This window comes from Sparus aurata, chromosome 4 (genome assembly GCF_900880675.1).
Source record: "Sparus aurata chromosome 4, fSpaAur1.1, whole genome shotgun sequence".
Lineage (NCBI taxonomy): Eukaryota > Metazoa > Chordata > Actinopteri > Spariformes > Sparidae > Sparus > Sparus aurata.
The window spans coordinates 8,397,463-8,416,651 of record NC_044190.1 but is presented as its reverse complement, the minus strand read 5'-3'; the positions used below and the strand labels follow the sequence as shown (position 1 = coordinate 8,416,651).

Sequence of the window (19,189 nt, the reverse complement as noted above, 5' to 3'; positions counted from 1 at the left end):
TGAAGGCTGTTTTCACATTAATTGCTGAAAGTGTTCATTTTCTCTGAGCTCACTGAAAATCTGATTTTAAGAGGCTTACAAGCGTGATTTGTGACATCACAAAAGGTTTGAAAGTGTGATGTGGGAACTTGAAGTTTCCAGTGCACAAACATTGATTTTGACTTTAGCGTGAAGTAGGAGATGTCTTGTGTCCAGCAGATAAACTTATATCAAATAAAATAAATAGAATATTACCATTTTCATATATTCTGGAAACAGGATATTAATGTGGTAGATATATTTTTTTTCTTCTGCAAAACCATGTCAGACACACAGAGATAGTTTTGTACGCCTTCATACAATGTATGTGTGCAGGGGATCTTTAATATCAATGAAACACACACGATGATCTTGCGTTCGTTACCTCTTCCGTCGCCCGTTATGCCGCCACCATTGGGGCACAGCGCCAGGAACTCAGCTGCAACAAAACACACAAGCAGCAGAGTTGAAGGAAGAAATAACAGAGAAAATGTCACATTTGCCAAAATCCCAGATATCTCCAAGCAAAACATTTAATACCATGTAATTATCCATTTCCATGCTTTGTCATTTAGCCCTGATGTATATAAAACTGCCTCCTTAATGTGGTGCAGCTCTGGCGTCTTTTGATATAGAAACTTTAATTGGCAGGACTAATGAGAAGTGACTTTATGGCGTGTGTGTGTGTGTGTGTGTGTGTGTGTGTGTGTTTGTGTGTGTGTGTGTGTGTCAATATATCCTAACTTTTGGCTTTTTTGTCGAACAAATTCTTTGCAATTATTCTGCCAGTTATGAAATCAGAGAAGTTATTTCAGAGAAAACAAAACATTCTGTCAGGTCATCCTGACTTTGACAGGTGTGTTTTGAATTAAACTCAAGCTGTGTGTGTGTGTGTGTGTGTGTGTGTGTGTCAGGCAGCAGGAGGTGGCTCCATCTGCGTAAAGGGTGGAGTGATTTGAATATCCGTACCAGAGCTTTGTGGTGGGCAGGGTTGGCAGGGCTCTCCATAGGCGTACTCGTTGCTGGCACAGCAGCACTCTGACTTGGTCACAGCTCCAAATAAAGGCCTAACACACTGCCCTCGCTTGTAGCCACCATAACACGAACTGCGCATATGTGTGTCTGTTTGGGACAAAACAAGGCAAGACAGAGTGTATGAGAAACGGAGATGAGAGACCTGGTAAGAGACTGGAGGCAGGAAGAGAGAGAGAAGGGGAGGCGCGAGTCTGTGGCTCCAATAAACAACAACACTGGCAAAACAAATGGTTGTTCTCCCTCCATGATATCCAGGGATTTGATGCATTCTCCTGCGCTGATATCATCCTGACGAAAACTCACCCAGACCGAACAACAGCATTTCAACACTTCTCCCGCACAATGCACAAAGAAAGCTCATTTGGGAGAATTTAGGAATGTTGAAAATAAAGGCATAAACAGATCTGCTCTGCGTGTGCCGGTCCAGGGGGATGAGGGCAGGAAAATATTTATCAGTGCTGATCACCGCATGCTCATTAATGGGAGAGAACATGTGGTTGCAACAGGTTAACAGGATAAGCTGTTGGTAAAGTTTATTACAACGCGAGTCAGTTTCTCACTGAACTGGAACATATTTGTGTTGTGGTTGCTCTGGTTTAACTGTGTGGACAGTTGTGAGAATAATCCTTAAAAGTATGCTCGCTCTTCAGTTGCTTAGAAAAGTGAGCCAAACATTTTGACAAAAAGCGTCATGCAATCACTGTTGAATACAAATATGCAAGCCTTCACTAGCCTAAAGTATAAAACTAAAAAAGTTTATTTGGACCTGCTCTGTACAGTATCAGCGAACTTCAGCCGGATTCAAACACATTCTGGATACAAGAAAAGAGTATTCAAGTTGCCTTCAGTCATCCCTGAAACCAAAAATGCTTGACTGACTGCTACCTTCACCTTAAACATACTACAAGGAACTTTTAACACCTTGTGAAACAGCCTTAATGTAATACTAATGCATCTGTATGACCTACATGAGGAAAAAGACCAACAGCGGGAAGATTGGCGATTCTATAAATTAATTCTAAATGCCTGTCACCAGGTCAGATTTTGAAATTTAAAACTACTGTTTATGACAGGAGATGCTGCTCTGTAGTCTGGTAGTACGGCAGCAGATGATCCTGTATTGCCTAATGGCAGCAGAACAACTAGCTGATAAGTTCAAATTTTATGTTAGCTTTGTACTGAACTATATTTTGCACTTGGCTTATCATTATGAAGATACAACATGTTGATTACAAAATTACCTCTGCCAAGCAACCAAATCTATTCACTGTATGTTTCCTAGGGAGCTTTAAGTGGTTATCAAACAATAACCACGCTTCCATATAACCTACATAAAGAAGCACCTATATTCCAATTTGTCTGGGTTTGATAAGTCCGTAAATTAAAACTATTCCTATATGATGGACGGCTGAGGATGAGTTGAGGAGTCTCACAGCCTGAGGAAAGAAGCTGTTCTGCAGTCTAGTGGTACGGCACTAAAACAAAGTGTACTTTCTTTCAACTTCATATTTGCCTCACATTTTGTCCATAGGGACCTCCAGAATCAACAAGAAATTAAAAAGTGCATTGTAGTAAAAGAAAAATAGTATTAAAGATAAGTTCAGATTGAGACCTTTTTAACAGGAGGTGGTGGTGCTCATATCGATTTTGTCCACAGGGGGCGCCAGAATCAACAGCAGACAAAAGTTCCTTGTAGCTGCTTTAAGGGCATATTGATTTTCAACTGAAACTGGTGTGAGATTACCATTCGCCATAAAACCGAAATGAGCACACAAACCATTCCTGGAAACGAAACACTGACTCACCAACACAGACGCGTCCATCCAGGCCCACTGCCATCCCGGCCATACACTCACAGCGGAAGGATCCCTCCGTGTTGACGCAGTGGCCATTCATACACATGCCTGGAGTCTCACACTCATCGATATCTGGAAACAGACACAGACACATATTTTCTTTAATCACTTCTCTTCACATAATGACTGGTAAAAGGCTATTAAAATAAACCAATTTCCTGCTGAAGCTGCGGTTAGTCAAGTCCTCCGGTACTTGATTCATTAAAAAATGCAGCCGGAGCTACAGCACAGTTTCAACCAAGGAAACATTCTTTTCCTTCCCCTTGATCCCATCAGCGTATTACAATAATTATCATAATGAGCGTAAACAATGATATGGCATGCACACGTAAGTGTGTGTTTATGTGTGTGTGCTCTGTCTGGCTGTGTTGGGGGACAGACAGAGAGATGATGAGGCCCCGGGGCCCCTTCAGACTACACATCTCATTAACGACTGCATACATCAGCACACTTCACCCACACCCTGCTCTCCTGTTTATTTATTCTGCTCCGACTTAACCAGGTCAGTGTCTCTGAGATCAGACGTCTGTATTCGAAGCCATGTGGAGAAAGATGGCTGCAGGTTACACTCTGAAAGACGGCTCTGTACTCGTTGGTTTTGGGTTTAACCCTCAGAGCCCCGTTCAATTTCTTGCCGTTTATTAATCTTGCCACATTTTTATGCTCTGTGGACTCGTTTTTTCAGTGTCTGAAAACAGCACAATCGTGGCTAAAAGTAGGAAGTCCTCTATGGAGTGTAAACACAGTCATAATGCCATAAAGTATGAAAAAAGATAAAACACAAGTTAAATAATCTAAATGAATTAAAATCATGATTGATTTTGCATGAAGTTCCATGCAGCATCTCACGGTGGTTGATCTCTTTTGTCTTTGCACTGTTCAAGTTTAGGGAAGGCCGTCTGCTAGAATTTCAAAACAGGCGGGCCCCAAATATGTCCAGCTGGCCTGCCAGGATGCTGAGGGATTTTTCCAAGGTTTTTAGGGGGATTTTTGGCTTGTGAGACTCACATAATAGAACTACTAACATGACAGGGAGGTAGCCACCTTCATTCCAACCCAAAAAACCAAAAGAACAATTGACTTGAAATATATGGTTGTGGTGTAGAGGTGTGATTTTGACAGTGTGTGGGCTCTCTGACAAACACACCTACACACATGCGTCCACTGGTGTCCAGCAGGTATCCAGGTTTACAGATGCATTTGAAGCTGCCGTCTTCATTGATACACAGTCCATTGAGGCACATGTTCCTGATCAGACACTCGTCCTGGTCTGTGGAGGAACAGAGAGAAATTGATAGACTCGCAGCAGTGCATTTAGACATAAAGATAAGATGGTTTAAGGCACAAACTGGTGAATTCACTTGGATTAGCCCATTTACAACACCATATATCTCATAGAATCACAAAATAGAGACAAACGCCGTTTCACTTCACATTCTACCTTGACACTCAGATTGTGAAAGAACTTGTGTTTAAACAATGCAGTGTCAAGCAAAGAATATTTTCAAAACCCTCCTTGGCACACTCAAGGGCACTCAAACATCGGAGAATTGATAGTTCGCACTGGCGAGCCACATATGCTGTCAGAAAATCAAGTCCAGAAGACAAACAAGAAGCAAACACAGGAGTCAGGAAATTTTGGACTAGAAGTGTTGCTTCTGAGCAGCCAACTCTTTCTTTTTGGTTCTCGGAGCATTCCTGAGCCAAACAACAAGGAGAAATTTCAATGCAATCCTCACCTAAAACGCCAATAATGTAATTTGACGAGAGAAAATATAAGGGAATGCTCGATCAGAACTAGCGTTTAAAGCTGTTCCGAGCTGTCACACTGGGAGACAGGGTGAAAAGATGGTTGCGATAGATCGGGAGCCACGTTTTCAGAAAATCTGTCCTGGAAGATATTAGTGTTGCAAACAGTTGTTCGCATGAAAAATGACAAAAAGTGAGTTCAAACTCTGGCTTCTGGTTTTTTTTTTTTCAATCTCTGCACTGTGTGAATGTCACATTGTCAGTTTCAGAACATTTCAGACTACGGGCCACTTAATGCTGGCAAATCCCTGTGATAGATTACCTGTCTTAAGCAAGTTTTAAGACTTTAGCAAACTTAAACAAATGGAAAGAAATGGGTGCCCGCAAGGTAAAAAGAAATATTAAGAACATGGAGTCCTTTGGAAAAAAAAAAGGGCTGGTTGTAATATAAAATGTACAGTTTTGTCGTTAATGGGCTGAAACACACAAAACCACCAGAATGATCATTTAAAATGTGTTCTATTACTGCATATGCTTCCAACAGGCACTGGTATTAAATCACCACCTCCAACAGATCCACGGTCCATTAAACATAAACATTACACGTACTGTGGTTATTACAGACAACTACACTTTAAAAACGTCTCTACTCCATAAATGCAGATGTCAGAGCTTGACAGACCTTGACAGTTTTTGCCATCTGTTGAAATCTCAAATCCAGCATTGCAGACACAATGGAAGCTTCCTTCAGTGTTCACACAGCGGCCGTTGTTGCAGATACGACCGTTGGCAACACACTCGTCCAAATCTGGCACAAACAGACAGCACAGTAAACACATACGTCCTCTTGAAATACGCGCGTACATACAGTATGTGTGTCCGCTGTGTGTTTATGTGTAACCTCGGCACTCTGTCCTGGTTGCAGTAGTCTGGAATCCAGGAGGACACTGACAGATGTACGACCCAGGAGTGTTCACACATTCTCCATGTGCACACGGGTTTCTCTCACATTCATCATCATCTAGAGGACAAAACATAAAGCTCGTGAACCTTCTTCACCTTCACGTACCTCCAGCTAAGTGCTTAAGAAACTCATAAGAAACGTACCGATGCATTCTCCTCTTCCGTCCAACTTGAAGCCCATGTTGCACTCACAGCGGTATCCAATCCCCGGCATGGGGATACATCTGCCGTTCAGGCAGAGGTTGCGGTAGGCCTGGCACATGTTGGTGATGTTCCGGGTTTGGATAACAAAGGGACCTGAAGGAAGCGTTCAGACAAATATATCATCTATGAATCATAATATGGTGAATGAATAAACAATATCCTCTGTTTAATTTTTTGTTCTTTTGTCGTCTTAATTTACCGGACATATGGTCAACAGAAATTTTACATACAGCATGACCCAAGAAAGCAGCATTGCCAGACAGTGTATACATCACATTCACACTGTAAAAAAGGTCTGAAGAAAAAACAATGCTGTTTGAATTTCCTAAACTCTGCCAAGCTACCTTGAAAAAAAGTTCCAGAGGAAAATGTTACGGCAGAAAACTTTGCCCTTGGCTAATTAAAGTCTTGACGTGTTGAATGTTTTCTTTCAGATTGGACATTTTCTGCACTAAGACTTTGGATATCTCTACAGAGAAACACGCAGCCGTGCGTCAGTGCACAATTAAGGTCTTAGTCAAAGTTTTCCATCAATGACATGTAGCTCGTTAGCGGCAGGGTGTGGGTTGTGATTGCTCAAAACAGGGATTTTGAGGATGGCATCACAAACCGAGTGGGAGGTCGATCACCCAACATCCTGTGAGTAAAACCAGAAAATATGAGTTTTATGCTGTATATGCAGGTCAGGTCTGAAGATGTGTCATTTTATGAGCATGAACGGCCGTGACGTCACCCTTTGGTTTATTACTACCACATTGTAGCCTTGAATTTGGAATTAAGGTTCACTATATTGGTTTTAGAGCCAGAAATGACCATATTTAGACAGAAGTTGGATCTGGGGAGGACATCCTGATGGATCCTGGATCTGACTGAGGACCCAAGGACTCGTCATGTCAATCACAGGGTAGCCTGACCTGAAGCATATGTTTATTGTATATTTTACTCCAAAATAGGACCATAATTTACAAAATGATCATCATGCTGTACTGAAGAGGACTTGACACTAGACATTTACACCATAAACTCATTAGGAAACTGTTTACTGATGTTTTAAATCAAGTGAGAAACAGGGTCATTTTCTCATAAGCTTACATACAATCACACGTCTTTTTGAAACTAGTGGAGTCGTCCCCTGATGAATACTGCAAGAGAATGAACTTACATATTGATTTTACTAGTTCAGACCCACAAACTCTTATCATATTTTATAGTTCATTGCGTGAATGTGAACCAAACACAAGCAGGAAGCAGGAGTGTACCTGGCGGAGGAGGCTGTATAGGTAGTTGTCCTGGAATTTGTCCTGGAATTTGTCCTGGAATTAACGGGATCTGGACTTGACCTGGAACATGGCCTGGAACCTGACCGGGTATTTGGCCAGGAACCTGGATGGGAATTTGACCAGGGATCACTCCAGGACCTTGCCCAGGAGTATGACCAGGATATGGAAGCGGGTAGATGCCAGGTATGTCGGGGGCCCCTGGGATACGGCCGCCGTTCGCATCAGGTATCTGGATGCACAGTTTCTGGTACTCTTCTAAAATGAGCACATGTGAAAAAACAGCAGGTTGTTAGCTGCATGTTGAGATACATCGATGAGAGCAAGACATTTTAAGCCGTGCGATGATAAGTGACCCCACCTGTTCCACGAATGGGGCACATTTCAGGAGTGGACCCATCAGACCAGCAGCGTCCGCTATCACAGCAGCATTGTATTTTGGTCAACGTCTGCGAGTTTTGGTTGGCGCAGCGCCCGTTCAGCAGGCTAGCGTAGCAGTACCCACCACGACCATCTGTGGGAAACAACACAGTATGAAGCCTGTTAAACTAACCCCGCTGTATGAAATACGGTATGTGTTGTCTGCATGTTGAGCTAATTGGCAGGAGTACAATCAGAAAGTAGTCGACGTTGCTTCAGATTTTCCGTCATTTGGAAGAAGGAAGCCACTTCTAATAGTCATCACTTCCTACTCATGAGAACCTTTCCTGCATCCTGCAGGTTTTTGGCACTGTGCACCAGCATGACTAACCTCTTAACATAAATATATCATGTCTTGTTTCACACCCAGCCCATCCAGCGTAATCACATGGAGAGACTGACAGGCTACACTACTGATTGGCCGGTTTAGCTTGACAAGATCTCAGGCAAGCATAGAGTTGGTCGGAGGCCCTAAAGGGGCCTGAGTTGATGTTAATACTCGAGTGTTGCTGCATGGGAAACAGACTGAAATGTTTGGCGCAAACGTTTTCTGGAGCAAGAAACTCAGACATTCCTTCCTCACAAACATCCTCTCCTCGGGGGGTAATATGAGCGTGTGTTTGCATATGTTTGTGTGTATGCATGTGCGTTTGCATGCACGTTTGAGTGTGTGCGTGCACATCTGATGGACTATTCCGACCCAAATTCTCCTCCCCGTCTGTTTTGGGTCAAATTGAGCTGAACTTGTGAGCTTTACCGGCTTTACTGGTGCTGGTGTGTATGTGAGTAGGCAAACTGTTATCAACTTCCCAGGAGTCGACTGTTCAGTGACACACATGCACACACTTAACCTCTTGCAGCAATGATGTCAGAAAACCAACTCTCCTGAGTACAAGAGGAGTTCACTTCACCTCTCTCATCATGGTCCCTCCTCAGTTTAAAGAGAATATAGCTCATTGTTGTGGAACTAGCAACAAGCAAGTGACTACTGACCTAAATTCTACCAGCTGGAACGTTGGACAGATTTCAATTCTTTCCGCTCTCAGTGGAAAAAGGAAAGAGAATGAGGCGGCACCTTCTTCGCTCAGCTGCTTTGTCTCATATTTTATCTATCCTGGTACCAATGAACCTGAGCAAATACAATAAAGTCAATTGTCTTGTCTTTTGGGGAGGTGTGTGTGCGACAGCCTTACCCACCTATACACCTGGATCCATCCACAGTGGTGTAATATCCCTGGGGACACTTGCAGAAGTAGCTGCCAGCTGTATTAGAGCATTCACCTACACCGCAGAGACCTGCTATGTTCGAACACTCGTCCAGATCTATGAAGAGGAGAGGAGAGGAGAGGAGAGGAGAGGAGAGGAGAGGAGAGGAGAGGAGAGGAGAGGAGAGGAGGAAACAACAAAAAGTATGCAAGATTTTTGAGTGCTTGTGTTTCCTCTATGTCGCTTAAAACTGCATAGTCATTGAAAGGAATTAAACTGAACTTGAAATGCCTTCAAGAGTGACTGGAGCACATGTTGGCAGTGACAATGGAAATAAGGCATTGTCACAGGATATTAAATCCAGGGGTCTCTGTAACTGCTCTTTTGTTTGCACCGTCAACCACCAAGTGCATATCACCACGCACAAAGACATACACTGTAACCCGCTTGAAACGTCTCTTTTACACAGTCCAGAACTTTTCCGGCAATTATTTCTGGGCATAAAATAGCACATTTTTTTTACTCTGCAAATGAGAGCCACGAAATGCTGCTCGGAGTCTGGAAATTGTCACATTTGTGTCTTAATGAGCCAATATTTTCTCACAGGCTAACTGTAGGTCTTTATTAGTGGGAGAACAGAAGTGATGCAGAGAGAAAGAAAGATTTTGTTCAAGATTAGTCAGCCAGAAACATAAAAAAAATATATTGGGAGTCTCCCAGTGACCACAACTATGATAAAAGACAAGCCTGTGATCAAACACCTCTGTAAGCCGGTCAGAAGATGATCATTAGGATACCCAGCTAAGATAAAAATGTCTTTTTAAAAACAACACATGGACATAATCTTTACTGACTGTGTCTTGATTCATATTATGCACTGACATACTGGGTCGAGAAGCTGTTTGGAAGGTCCAGTGTGCAGGATTTGGCAGGATTCAGGGAACATAATGAAGGAGTGTGATATTCTTAGTTATTCTTTCATGAGTGTATAATCACATAAAAGAACCATGTTGTACTGCCATGTTTCTACAGTAGCCCAGAATGGACAAATCAAACACTGGCTCCAAAATGGGCCTTTCACATCTTTTAGGATTTAGGCAGAAAAAATGGGCATTCAGTTGGTCGTGATGTGGAACCACACTGCTAGACGGCACTAAATCCTAAACACTGGTCCTCTGCAGTCTTTACATTTTAAATATGTCTCCGGATGAAGTCTGATGAATGTGGGTAATCTGAATTTGTCCAGAAACAGACTTTGTTGCGGGCTATTTCCTTTTAACCGAACTGCACTTGCAATCCTTACCATCGCGCAGAAGGAAGCACGCAATGACTCATGGACATGATGCTCATGTTCATGACAGCGTCACCGACACCGTCCTCCTAAGGTGAGCTGTAACAGTAGCCAGCTCAGTCAGCTCAGTTAGCTCAGTTAGCTAGCCTTTCGTCCATGAGTAGATGTCATCTGTCCTCTGTCTGGTGATATGGTTGTTGGGTAGGCTGGTAGAAGGAAACTGCTCACAACAAGGTCTGTGGATTATCTTGAGTAACCGGGTCATGTTTTCAGGAAAGAGACATTCCTGTTGAGTTTTTCAAATGAATTTTTCGGAGGGCAATTTTGAGTTTTCCGGCTATAAACTATAAATAAACTCTCTTTACATTGGTCAAGTTAAATTGAGCTATTTCTTCTTTGAAAGTCACATAGTGTCACTTTAACAGCGCCAGAAAAACTACAAGACGCAGCATTTATTTCAAGACTCGCAATTAAGTGTTAAACAGGATTACTGAGAGAAAGCGGAGCGTCACTTCGGTTTAATTAAACATATTTCAGGGGAAGGGCAAAGTGTCTTATGTGTGGTCTTTCCCCACAGAGTAATAATCAGAATACCACAACTGAGGTGAAGTTAACCACAACTAGACGGATGTGGCTCTTAACTCTACTTTCACATTGTTAATTAGGAACTTTGGAAATAATCTTTTGAGCCTACTCTGTCATTCAAGCTGACACTGAAAGTCAGACACTTCACAGGTTTAATGGGACGGCTGCTAGCTTGATTCTTACCTTCACATTTCTGTGAGACCTCGTTGAACTTGTGCCCAGCGGGGCATTTGCATTCAAAGGATCCCACGGTGTTGATACAGTTTCCTCCTTGACAGATGCCAGGGATGGCTTGGCACTCATCCACATCTGTACATACACAGCATACGATTAATACACACGTGAATACACACACACATTGATTCATTTAATCTACAAAAAATTGAAATGACAGAAATGGTCAAATAAACACACAATATGGGCAGTTTACACACACACACACACACACACACACACATAACCAGACTAGTATAACACACAAATCTGCACACGCCTGGATGTGCATGGATTGAGATTGGGTCTGTTTTAATAGTCTGGCTCTGACTTTCCTGCGATTAACAGAGTGACAAGGGAGAAGAGAAAGAGAGAGAGGAATGTCTCCTGCAGGAGGAACAGAAATCGAGGCCAAGTCGACTACGAATGAGATAGAGAGAAGGAGGAAAATACAGAAAGCAGTCTGCAGTCAAACTGACGGCTACAGTTAAAAACTGTGACTTTGAGAGTCACATTGGTGATTACGTTCAATTCATTTAATGGATCTGACAGATTAAAACGTAGGTCTCAAGCTGAAAACCTCCAGGAGGCTGTGACCTGATGCAGTCCCAGAGTACTCCATGTTCCTCTGGGCCCTGGCTCAGGTCCGCCTCCCCTGCAGAGGTTCTGATGTTGTTGGGTCTGGAGCAGGCAGGCAGAGGGCCGTCTTACCAGAAATGAGCTCTCCCACGTGGCACCACCACTGACCCGTGTTACTGACTCTGACAGTCCCGCCACAGCGGGTGTCTGCGGGCATTCCATACACATGTGGGAGGCACTGCCACCCGACCCAATTTAACCCAATTAGAACTAATCCCCTGGTGAGGGGCTGATGGGTAGAGATGAGGGGATGACAGAGGGAGAGGGGTGAAGCCAGACGAGGAGGGAGAAGGAGTTAAAACAGGCAGGGAGGATAGAGGCAGAAGTTTAATTGAAGACGAAGAGGGGAGGGACAGTGGCAGAAAAAATCAGAGACAAAAACAGAAAAAGAGACAGAGACGCTGAGAGACAGACTTTACCTTGGCACGCCCCGGTGCGGTGGTTTGGTATGAACCCTCTCCGGCAGGGGTGAGGCTGGGCCGGGCACATCTCACAGGGGTGACCCCACGCCCGTCCCACTGTGGCGCAGCACAAAGTCTTTGTGCACACAATGCCTGTGAGCTGGCCTTGACACATCTGGTTATTCACCGAGGCGAAGCACGGCCCAGTGCGGTAGTCTGCGGAGGCAAAGCAGGAGCTCGATTTAGTGAAAACTCCATTTTGTCTCTTTATTTTCAGTAACAACGAGGGCTGAGCGATATGCAAAAAAAGGCGATTATTTTAACAGACATTAAGATATGTGTCATGATTTTAGAAGGAATGGTAGGATGATGTGATTCTTGCTTGGACTGGTACCAAACAAGCAGTTTCCCTTACATCTTTGGAATATCATTTGTTGACTGGAGCGTCTCTGTGGCACTAATATTCTTGGTTTACTTTAACTTAATCAAAAAATTGCAGCTTTTGGAATCTGAATATTGGAATTTTGATAATATTTAAATGAATCGTGCAGCCTGAGTGCAAACACAATGAAAACCAGTAAAGTTCGGTAGCCAGTCGAAAACATAAACAGAGAGAAGAAATTAGAATAAAACCTCTATTGGTCGAGGCATGTGAGATGGAAAACCGTTAATTTGTGAAACATTTCGACCAAAACTGGGTTAGAGCAAATCATAGCCAGCGCTGAGGAGCCTTGAAGCTGAACTGGATTCAGCGAGTGAATAACTGTCTGGCATAGACAAACAGAAACGCTCAAACTGAATGTGATCTTGCATGACGTCTACAACTCACTCACATTATAAGTGATGAAAGTGCTGCAGAGCGGACAGTAACACACTCCATAAAGAATGCATTGTCTGGTCCTGGCATTTTAATCGGCCTGGCTCTCAGGTGCATTGTACGTGTCTGTGTGTGTGTTGGAGAAAAGCAGAGATAGGGAAGAGGTCTGGAAAACCTTTTAAAGTTGTGTGGGCGGCTGTGGAGAGTAATAGGCACGAGCTAGAAAATCTATCTGGTGAACGTATCATACGATCATCAGTTTAGTATAATGGCACATTTACCATGTAGTGTGCTGCTTTTTATTAGTTTTTTCTAGTAATACACAATCTAGGAAATAGGTCATCATCCCGAAGGCCGGCACAGTCTGACTGACAGGGTGTGTCTATGGAACACAGTGGGTGATTTCCACGCTAGCTTCAGCAGCTTAGAATTAAAACTAAAAAAGCTTATGATAAATATGAGCTTCGAGAGTGTGAAGAGAGTCTCTCCATCGAGATTCTTCATCTCTCCTCGCCTTCAAACTGGTTTAAACCTAATTCCCTTGATCCCAGTGCTTGCATGCATCTATCCCCACGGTTCATCCTCTCTCCAAACACCACTCCTTCGTTGCAAACTCCACGCAGATTTAATAGAATCTCAGAATCTTATCAGGTGAATGATTGGAAGATGGTGAAACAGTGATAGGGACAGAGAGAAAGAGAGAGGGGAAAACTCATCCCTCCCAAAAGAATCTGGCCGAGGTCCAATGGCAAAAATCATTTCCACATTTCACGGCAGACAACAGACAGCGAGAGGAAAGAGAGAGACCAGTTCCAACAGCGCAGTCGTTTAAAACAAACGAGACATTGTGCGTTTCCCGTGTGGACCGGGGCCCAGCCCAGACCCGTCACGTGCACCACAGCCTCCACGGTCTCTCTGCCTCTGGCACCAGTGCTGTGTGAAACAGAACTGGGTCATCTCTCCTTCTCTTTCTCACTCCCTCCTGCTCCGGCTCTACTGGAGACCAAACGCTTTTGATTCTTAGTCTTCTTCTCCGTCACCCCAGAGTTGGAAAGTTACTAAGTAAATTCTCTTAAGTACAGTTTTCAGTTACTTGTACTAAATGTGATTATTTCTGTTATTTCTGGGCAACTTACTTACAGACTGTATAAAAGAATGGACGTCGCCTCAAGGTCTGAAAAGTGAAGCCAATGTGGAAGTACCTTTAACTTGCTCTCTTCCTAATGGCCAAGCAAGGGGCAACTCCACTTTTTATAGATGCTTATGAGAAAATGACCCTACTTCTCAATTGATTTTTTACTTCAGTTAACACTTTCCAAATGAGTTCATGGTTTCAATGGGTAGTTTCTTCAATACAGTATGGTTTTCACTGACCACATTCCCACAGCTGCCATTTTCCCCTGATGTCACATTCAGGGCGGAAAGCTCAAATGCTGGGAAAAAATGTTACGCTGATGTGTTCAAGGTTGCAAATCAAATAAACCTTTAAAATCTGACAAATTCTTATCATTTCACAACTTACTGATTGATAAGTTGATAATGGATTGCGAAGATTTGGAGGAACATTGGGCCATATTTCAAGTCAGAACAACATTCTTAACCCGTTTGCTAAAACTAGCATTCAACAACTTCCTAGCTAACATTACTGTTTGATCACATCTGGTGCATTTCACTTCCCTGCTGAAATAAATGTGTCCAAGATGTGTGCTAACAGTTTAGAATTAACTTAGGTAATTCCTATCGTAATGTGTAACAATAACAAACCGACAGTCGGCTAAGAGGTGGTTGGATGCTAATGCTAGCTGTTGCCTAATTGAAGCTATAGAAGAGACCCTGCAGCCCTCTGCCTGGATTTTCTATTTTTCTCACTTTGTTGCTGCTCGGGATGCTCTAACAACCCAAAATGTGTCTATGTGCCGTCCTGGGAATGAGACTCAACAATCAACTATCTTTGTGGTGCATTCAAGAACAGCTGGGACAAATCCTGCTGATTCTAAATTTAAGTTTAATAGACTTGTATTGTATTAATGAGAGGCAAGCTTCAGTTAGCTCTGCACAGAAATGGCTGCTAGAAATGTCTTCAGAGAGAAACTTCTTACTTTGATACTCTGAGTACATTTTAGAGCCTGTATTTTATTACTTTTACTTGAGTAAAAGATGTTTAAGTCTTTATTAACACAAGTATCTGTACATCTACCTGAGTAAAGAATGTGTGCACTTTTACCACCTCTGTCAACCATTCCCTTAAAAGTTAGCGTATCCTTATTTTCCATCATTCTCATCACTTCCCTTGTGATACTTAAGTAAAACGTTCTGCTGTACTTTCTGCACGTTTACTTTCGATCTTTAAACACAGGACTTCTACTTGTAGTGGAATATTAAAAGTGTTGTATTTTTACTTAAGTCTCCCACCACTGCTTTCATCAATGTTAAGCTTTAAGACAACAAACTGAGCCAGTTGCCAGGTATCTTCTCTATCTTAAAGCCTAGGCGACATTATATGCACCTTTCCTACAACAACAAAGGATATAGGAAAGGTAATCACAGGAGCTATGGAAAGTTTTTATGTGGCGCCGATATAAGCTGAGTGTAGCAGACTCCGTGAGGAACTCAGGTTCTCTTTTCATTATATCGAGGTTTATGTGTTATTACTGTAGGGCTGCTACACACAATCCATCTGACATTATACCTGCTCATTACAGCTGTACAACCAGCGCATGAAATACAGCAAACACAAGCGCAGCAGTGAAATAGTCAGCTGAGGTAAACAGGGAGAGGCGGACAGCTGTAGGGTGAAAGTGGTGTCATTTCATCTGTCATCTTACTGTCTCTCTGTGAACTGCATACAGCTGGGGGATCCACCCATGTCCTCTACATCTGGGAGCAATCGCACGTGTTCACACACAAACACACACAAACACACACACAGAATCTCAGCCAGCGTCCCAGCCCCTCATCCACAGTCTAGCCAGAGATGATCTCAAAACAGACCCAAACTCCCAAAAATGTTGCCCTTGTTTCTTGCTTTTACTGCTCTACTTTTGGAAGTGTGTTGAATTATTATCATAGCGGCTTCAGTGAACAGTCATCTTGATATGGGAGTTTGTTTTGACCTTCATTAGCGAGAGACTTCACGTCGTAGCAGAGGTGAAGTCACTTTGGGAACACAATAGAAACGTTGGCTCCCTTAGTGACCGGTGAGTTTGTGCACAACACCAACCTTGGTGTGAACAGGAGGGAAGCCCGTCGGGAAGTGGGTCAAAAGAGTTTCCTGGATAAACTCCAAAATGTTTGTACACACACACACACACACACACACACACAATAACACACACAAATCCACCTTTTTCGCATCCGCCCTTCCTCAATCTACATTCTTGCAGATGGTGCTCACAGCATCCCTGCATGCCTTAACATATGTTTAAGGTGTGCGCATGCAACCGTGTACGCGCATGTTTGTGTGTGTTTCCATGCATGTGTTACGGGGTCTTATATCTGGGTGGGGCCTTCCCTAATGACCCGTCAGCAGATTTCTCCATCCTCCCAGGACTAACAAGTTGAGCACACAGGGAAACACACATGCACACACACACACACACACACACACACACACACACACACACACACACACACACACGCACACAGACAAACACACTTGGTTATCTTTCTACTGAGGTTTGTATTGGGCTAGAACAGAGCCTGATAGGGGAAAGCCAGTGAAGCATTAAGAGACAAAAGAGCCCCTCAGCTGACTGACCGACTTCCCTGTTGTGCTCTGGCTGCTGACTTATTGACTGTGTAACTCACGTGTTGCCACGTCTCAGTCCAGACTTTCACCACCATCCCAAGTGAGCTCGATGGCGTCACAGCGAAAGCTCGACTTTATTGCTCCGTAGCTAAACGACTCTGCAGCGGGAGCAAAGAACCCCGCTTGCAATCAGCTGCACTGCGGCTGGATCTCACCAATCCCACATTCCAGCCTAAATCACATTTGTAACCAACAAAGAAGACGTTGATGTACCAGGCTGCATTTTCACAGCAGTCAGCTGTGCCTGGTGGTGGGACCACTGGTCAGCAGATTACAAGTCACTTTGGCAGCATACGACTCAAAGTCACACAGCTCTGCAGTAGTGATGTGCTCATGTTCAGGCTCCTGATTGCACCGGGATCTTTCTCCATCTATGAAGAGTCCTGAGTGCAACTACTTCTCCCCTGGTCAGATCACGTGTTTGTGGAAAACCCCGTGTTCTTGCTAATGTGATAAGATCAAGCCGTAATAGGGCACAGTTCTGTAAATTGCATTAAAAACAGCGTGGGGTCGTGCATGTGAACATGGACGTGTGCACACATGTACTTTACGCATGTGCTTGTGTTTGTGTGAGAGCACAATGGCTTTTCCCTTGGGAGGTGATGGATCTTAGCCAAGGAAATTCCAGTGAAAGTAACTTAACCCAAAACACGGCCGTATCCATTGGCCTACTTTCTCGACCTCTCTTGGTGTAACTAAATGCAAGATGGAGGACAAAAGAACTGATGAATTTACAGGGCAGCAAATACTGATGCTTTTCATTATTAAGTAATCTGTTGATAATTATTTGAATGAATAATTCAATAAAGCCCTGTTGCCTGACGTAACATCTTCAACTAGCTTGTTTACTCCAACCGACAGTCTAAAACCTGAAGATTTGCAATTAACAATGAAAAGAACAGTCAGCACATCCTCACCTTTCAGAGGACCTATGTGACCTAAATGGCCAATCAATCATCAATACTGCTTGTTACGTGTAATGTTGTGCTGGGAAACCTCGTCTCACCACCCACCCTTACAGAAGTACACCACCTCTTGGAAATGCCACACCTCGATGGCAGTGGCTCTCCAGCAGGACAATGCTGCCTACCACACCACAAAAGCTGCTCAGTAATGACCCGTGAGTTGTGACAAAGAGCTCAATGCATCAACCTGGATCTCAGTTCAATTGAGGATCCGTCGGAGATGCCAGAACAAGTCTGATCCACAGTGGCGCCACCGTGGATCGGATTTGGCTCCGACTCATCGAAGCATTGGAAACAGGAGCTCTGGGGGTCTCTTTTGGTGTCTGGCACCAGGGAGTTGGCAGTGGTACCTTTGAATCCTGTGGGTTGTGAGGTGGCACCTCCAAGGATCTGACATATCCCACAGATGCTCGATCTGATTGGAAATACGGGAATTTGGAGGCCAGATCGGCAGCTTGAGCTCTTTGTCATGTTCCTCAGGCTACAGAGTGGTGTAGTTTGTGGTGGTAGAGCCCTCGTCTCAAAGTCAGTGAGTTTTTTTTAATTGGTTTTTGGTCAAATGCCTTAAATAGGGTCTGTGGTTACCACAGGCTTAAGATATTTACAAGTTTTACGTTTCAACATAAAATACATGATTAAATGTCCCACAATTTAACTATAAAGTGCTTACATGGAAATAACAGCGGTTGCTAACAAGTGTCTAAATGACACTACAGAGATTGTCACGGACATTAAATGGCATCACACCAAACATGGAGACTTATCTACATAATTATCTTGCTGATCAAAGTATCAGAAACTTGTGTTACTAACTTCCTGGTTAAACTACAAAAATACATCATCCCCACACCACTCTATTCCTGAGCTGATTTTTTAGTGTGTTAGGGTGAATTGTCCTGGGGAAGACCACTGACCACTGCCATCAGGGTTTGGGTGTTGTTGGTCTGCAGCAGGATTTGGGAGGGTGGTAGGTGTCAAGTGGCATCCATGTGAATGCCAGGAACTTTGCATTGTAACAAAATGATCAATGTTACTCACTGTTACTCACTTGAATTTGTGTCACTTTTATAACAGAAAATTCAGCACAACATGCTGCGTCAAGATGAACGACTGAAGATTGAAGCTGGTCTCCAAGCAGCTGTTCCCAGGCACACACCAAAACACAAACAGACAACAATAAAGATCGGCCTGTTTCCACTCATAGAAAGACACTTTCACTAAAGCAGACAAGACTCTACCATTCATGAAGCTGCAGACAGCGAGTGGCCGGATTAAATGCTTGTCGCCTCGCATAGAAGTTTACATCGTTTCTCCACCAGAAACTATTCCTCAAAACACAACAACAAAGAATGTATGACAATCCTTGTCTTGCCTGAAAAATATGAATATCTAGAAGATATTACGAGCTTAATCTGAATTCTTCAACAGTCTCACAAACCCTTTAGCCGTGCTGCCGCAGGATAGAGAGGAAACCAACGTTACAACATGTAGAAGTGTGCCTCAGCAGATAAGACCTGGCGCTTACCCACCAGGCAACCGGACAGTATCTTATTAATTTCAGGGTTGAAGAAAACACTGATGTAGACCAAAGGACAAATCCTCAGCCAGACCTCACTGACAGGCCTCGGAAGCATGGCCTCGTTAAAGGGACGTTACTAATTAGGAGCTCTGTTGCCAATCCAAATATTAGCTTTACAAGGTCACCTCTTTGACCTCTTTAGGTCATCACTGCCACAGACCCC

The 19,189-nt window shown here is 43.4% G+C and overlaps 1 protein-coding gene across 1 annotated transcript in view; it reads right to left on the bottom strand.

Annotated features, from left to right (window-relative positions):
- Positions 1-19,189, bottom strand: part of fbn1 (fibrillin 1) — a 76,475-nt gene that overhangs the window by 47,363 nt on the left and 9,923 nt on the right. Inside the window, exons 7-18 of the mRNA XM_030414593.1 lie at positions 11,876-12,073; positions 10,788-10,913; positions 8,720-8,845; positions 7,464-7,616; positions 7,085-7,360; positions 5,766-5,918; positions 5,560-5,679; positions 5,341-5,466; positions 4,057-4,179; positions 2,859-2,981; positions 988-1,140; positions 404-457 (exon numbers count right to left, since the gene is read on the bottom strand). Coding sequence (XP_030270453.1) covers positions 404-457; positions 988-1,140; positions 2,859-2,981; positions 4,057-4,179; positions 5,341-5,466; positions 5,560-5,679; positions 5,766-5,918; positions 7,085-7,360; positions 7,464-7,616; positions 8,720-8,845; positions 10,788-10,913; positions 11,876-12,073 — 1,731 coding nt within the window. The remainder of the gene's footprint in view (positions 1-403; positions 458-987; positions 1,141-2,858; positions 2,982-4,056; positions 4,180-5,340; positions 5,467-5,559; positions 5,680-5,765; positions 5,919-7,084; positions 7,361-7,463; positions 7,617-8,719; positions 8,846-10,787; positions 10,914-11,875; positions 12,074-19,189) is intronic.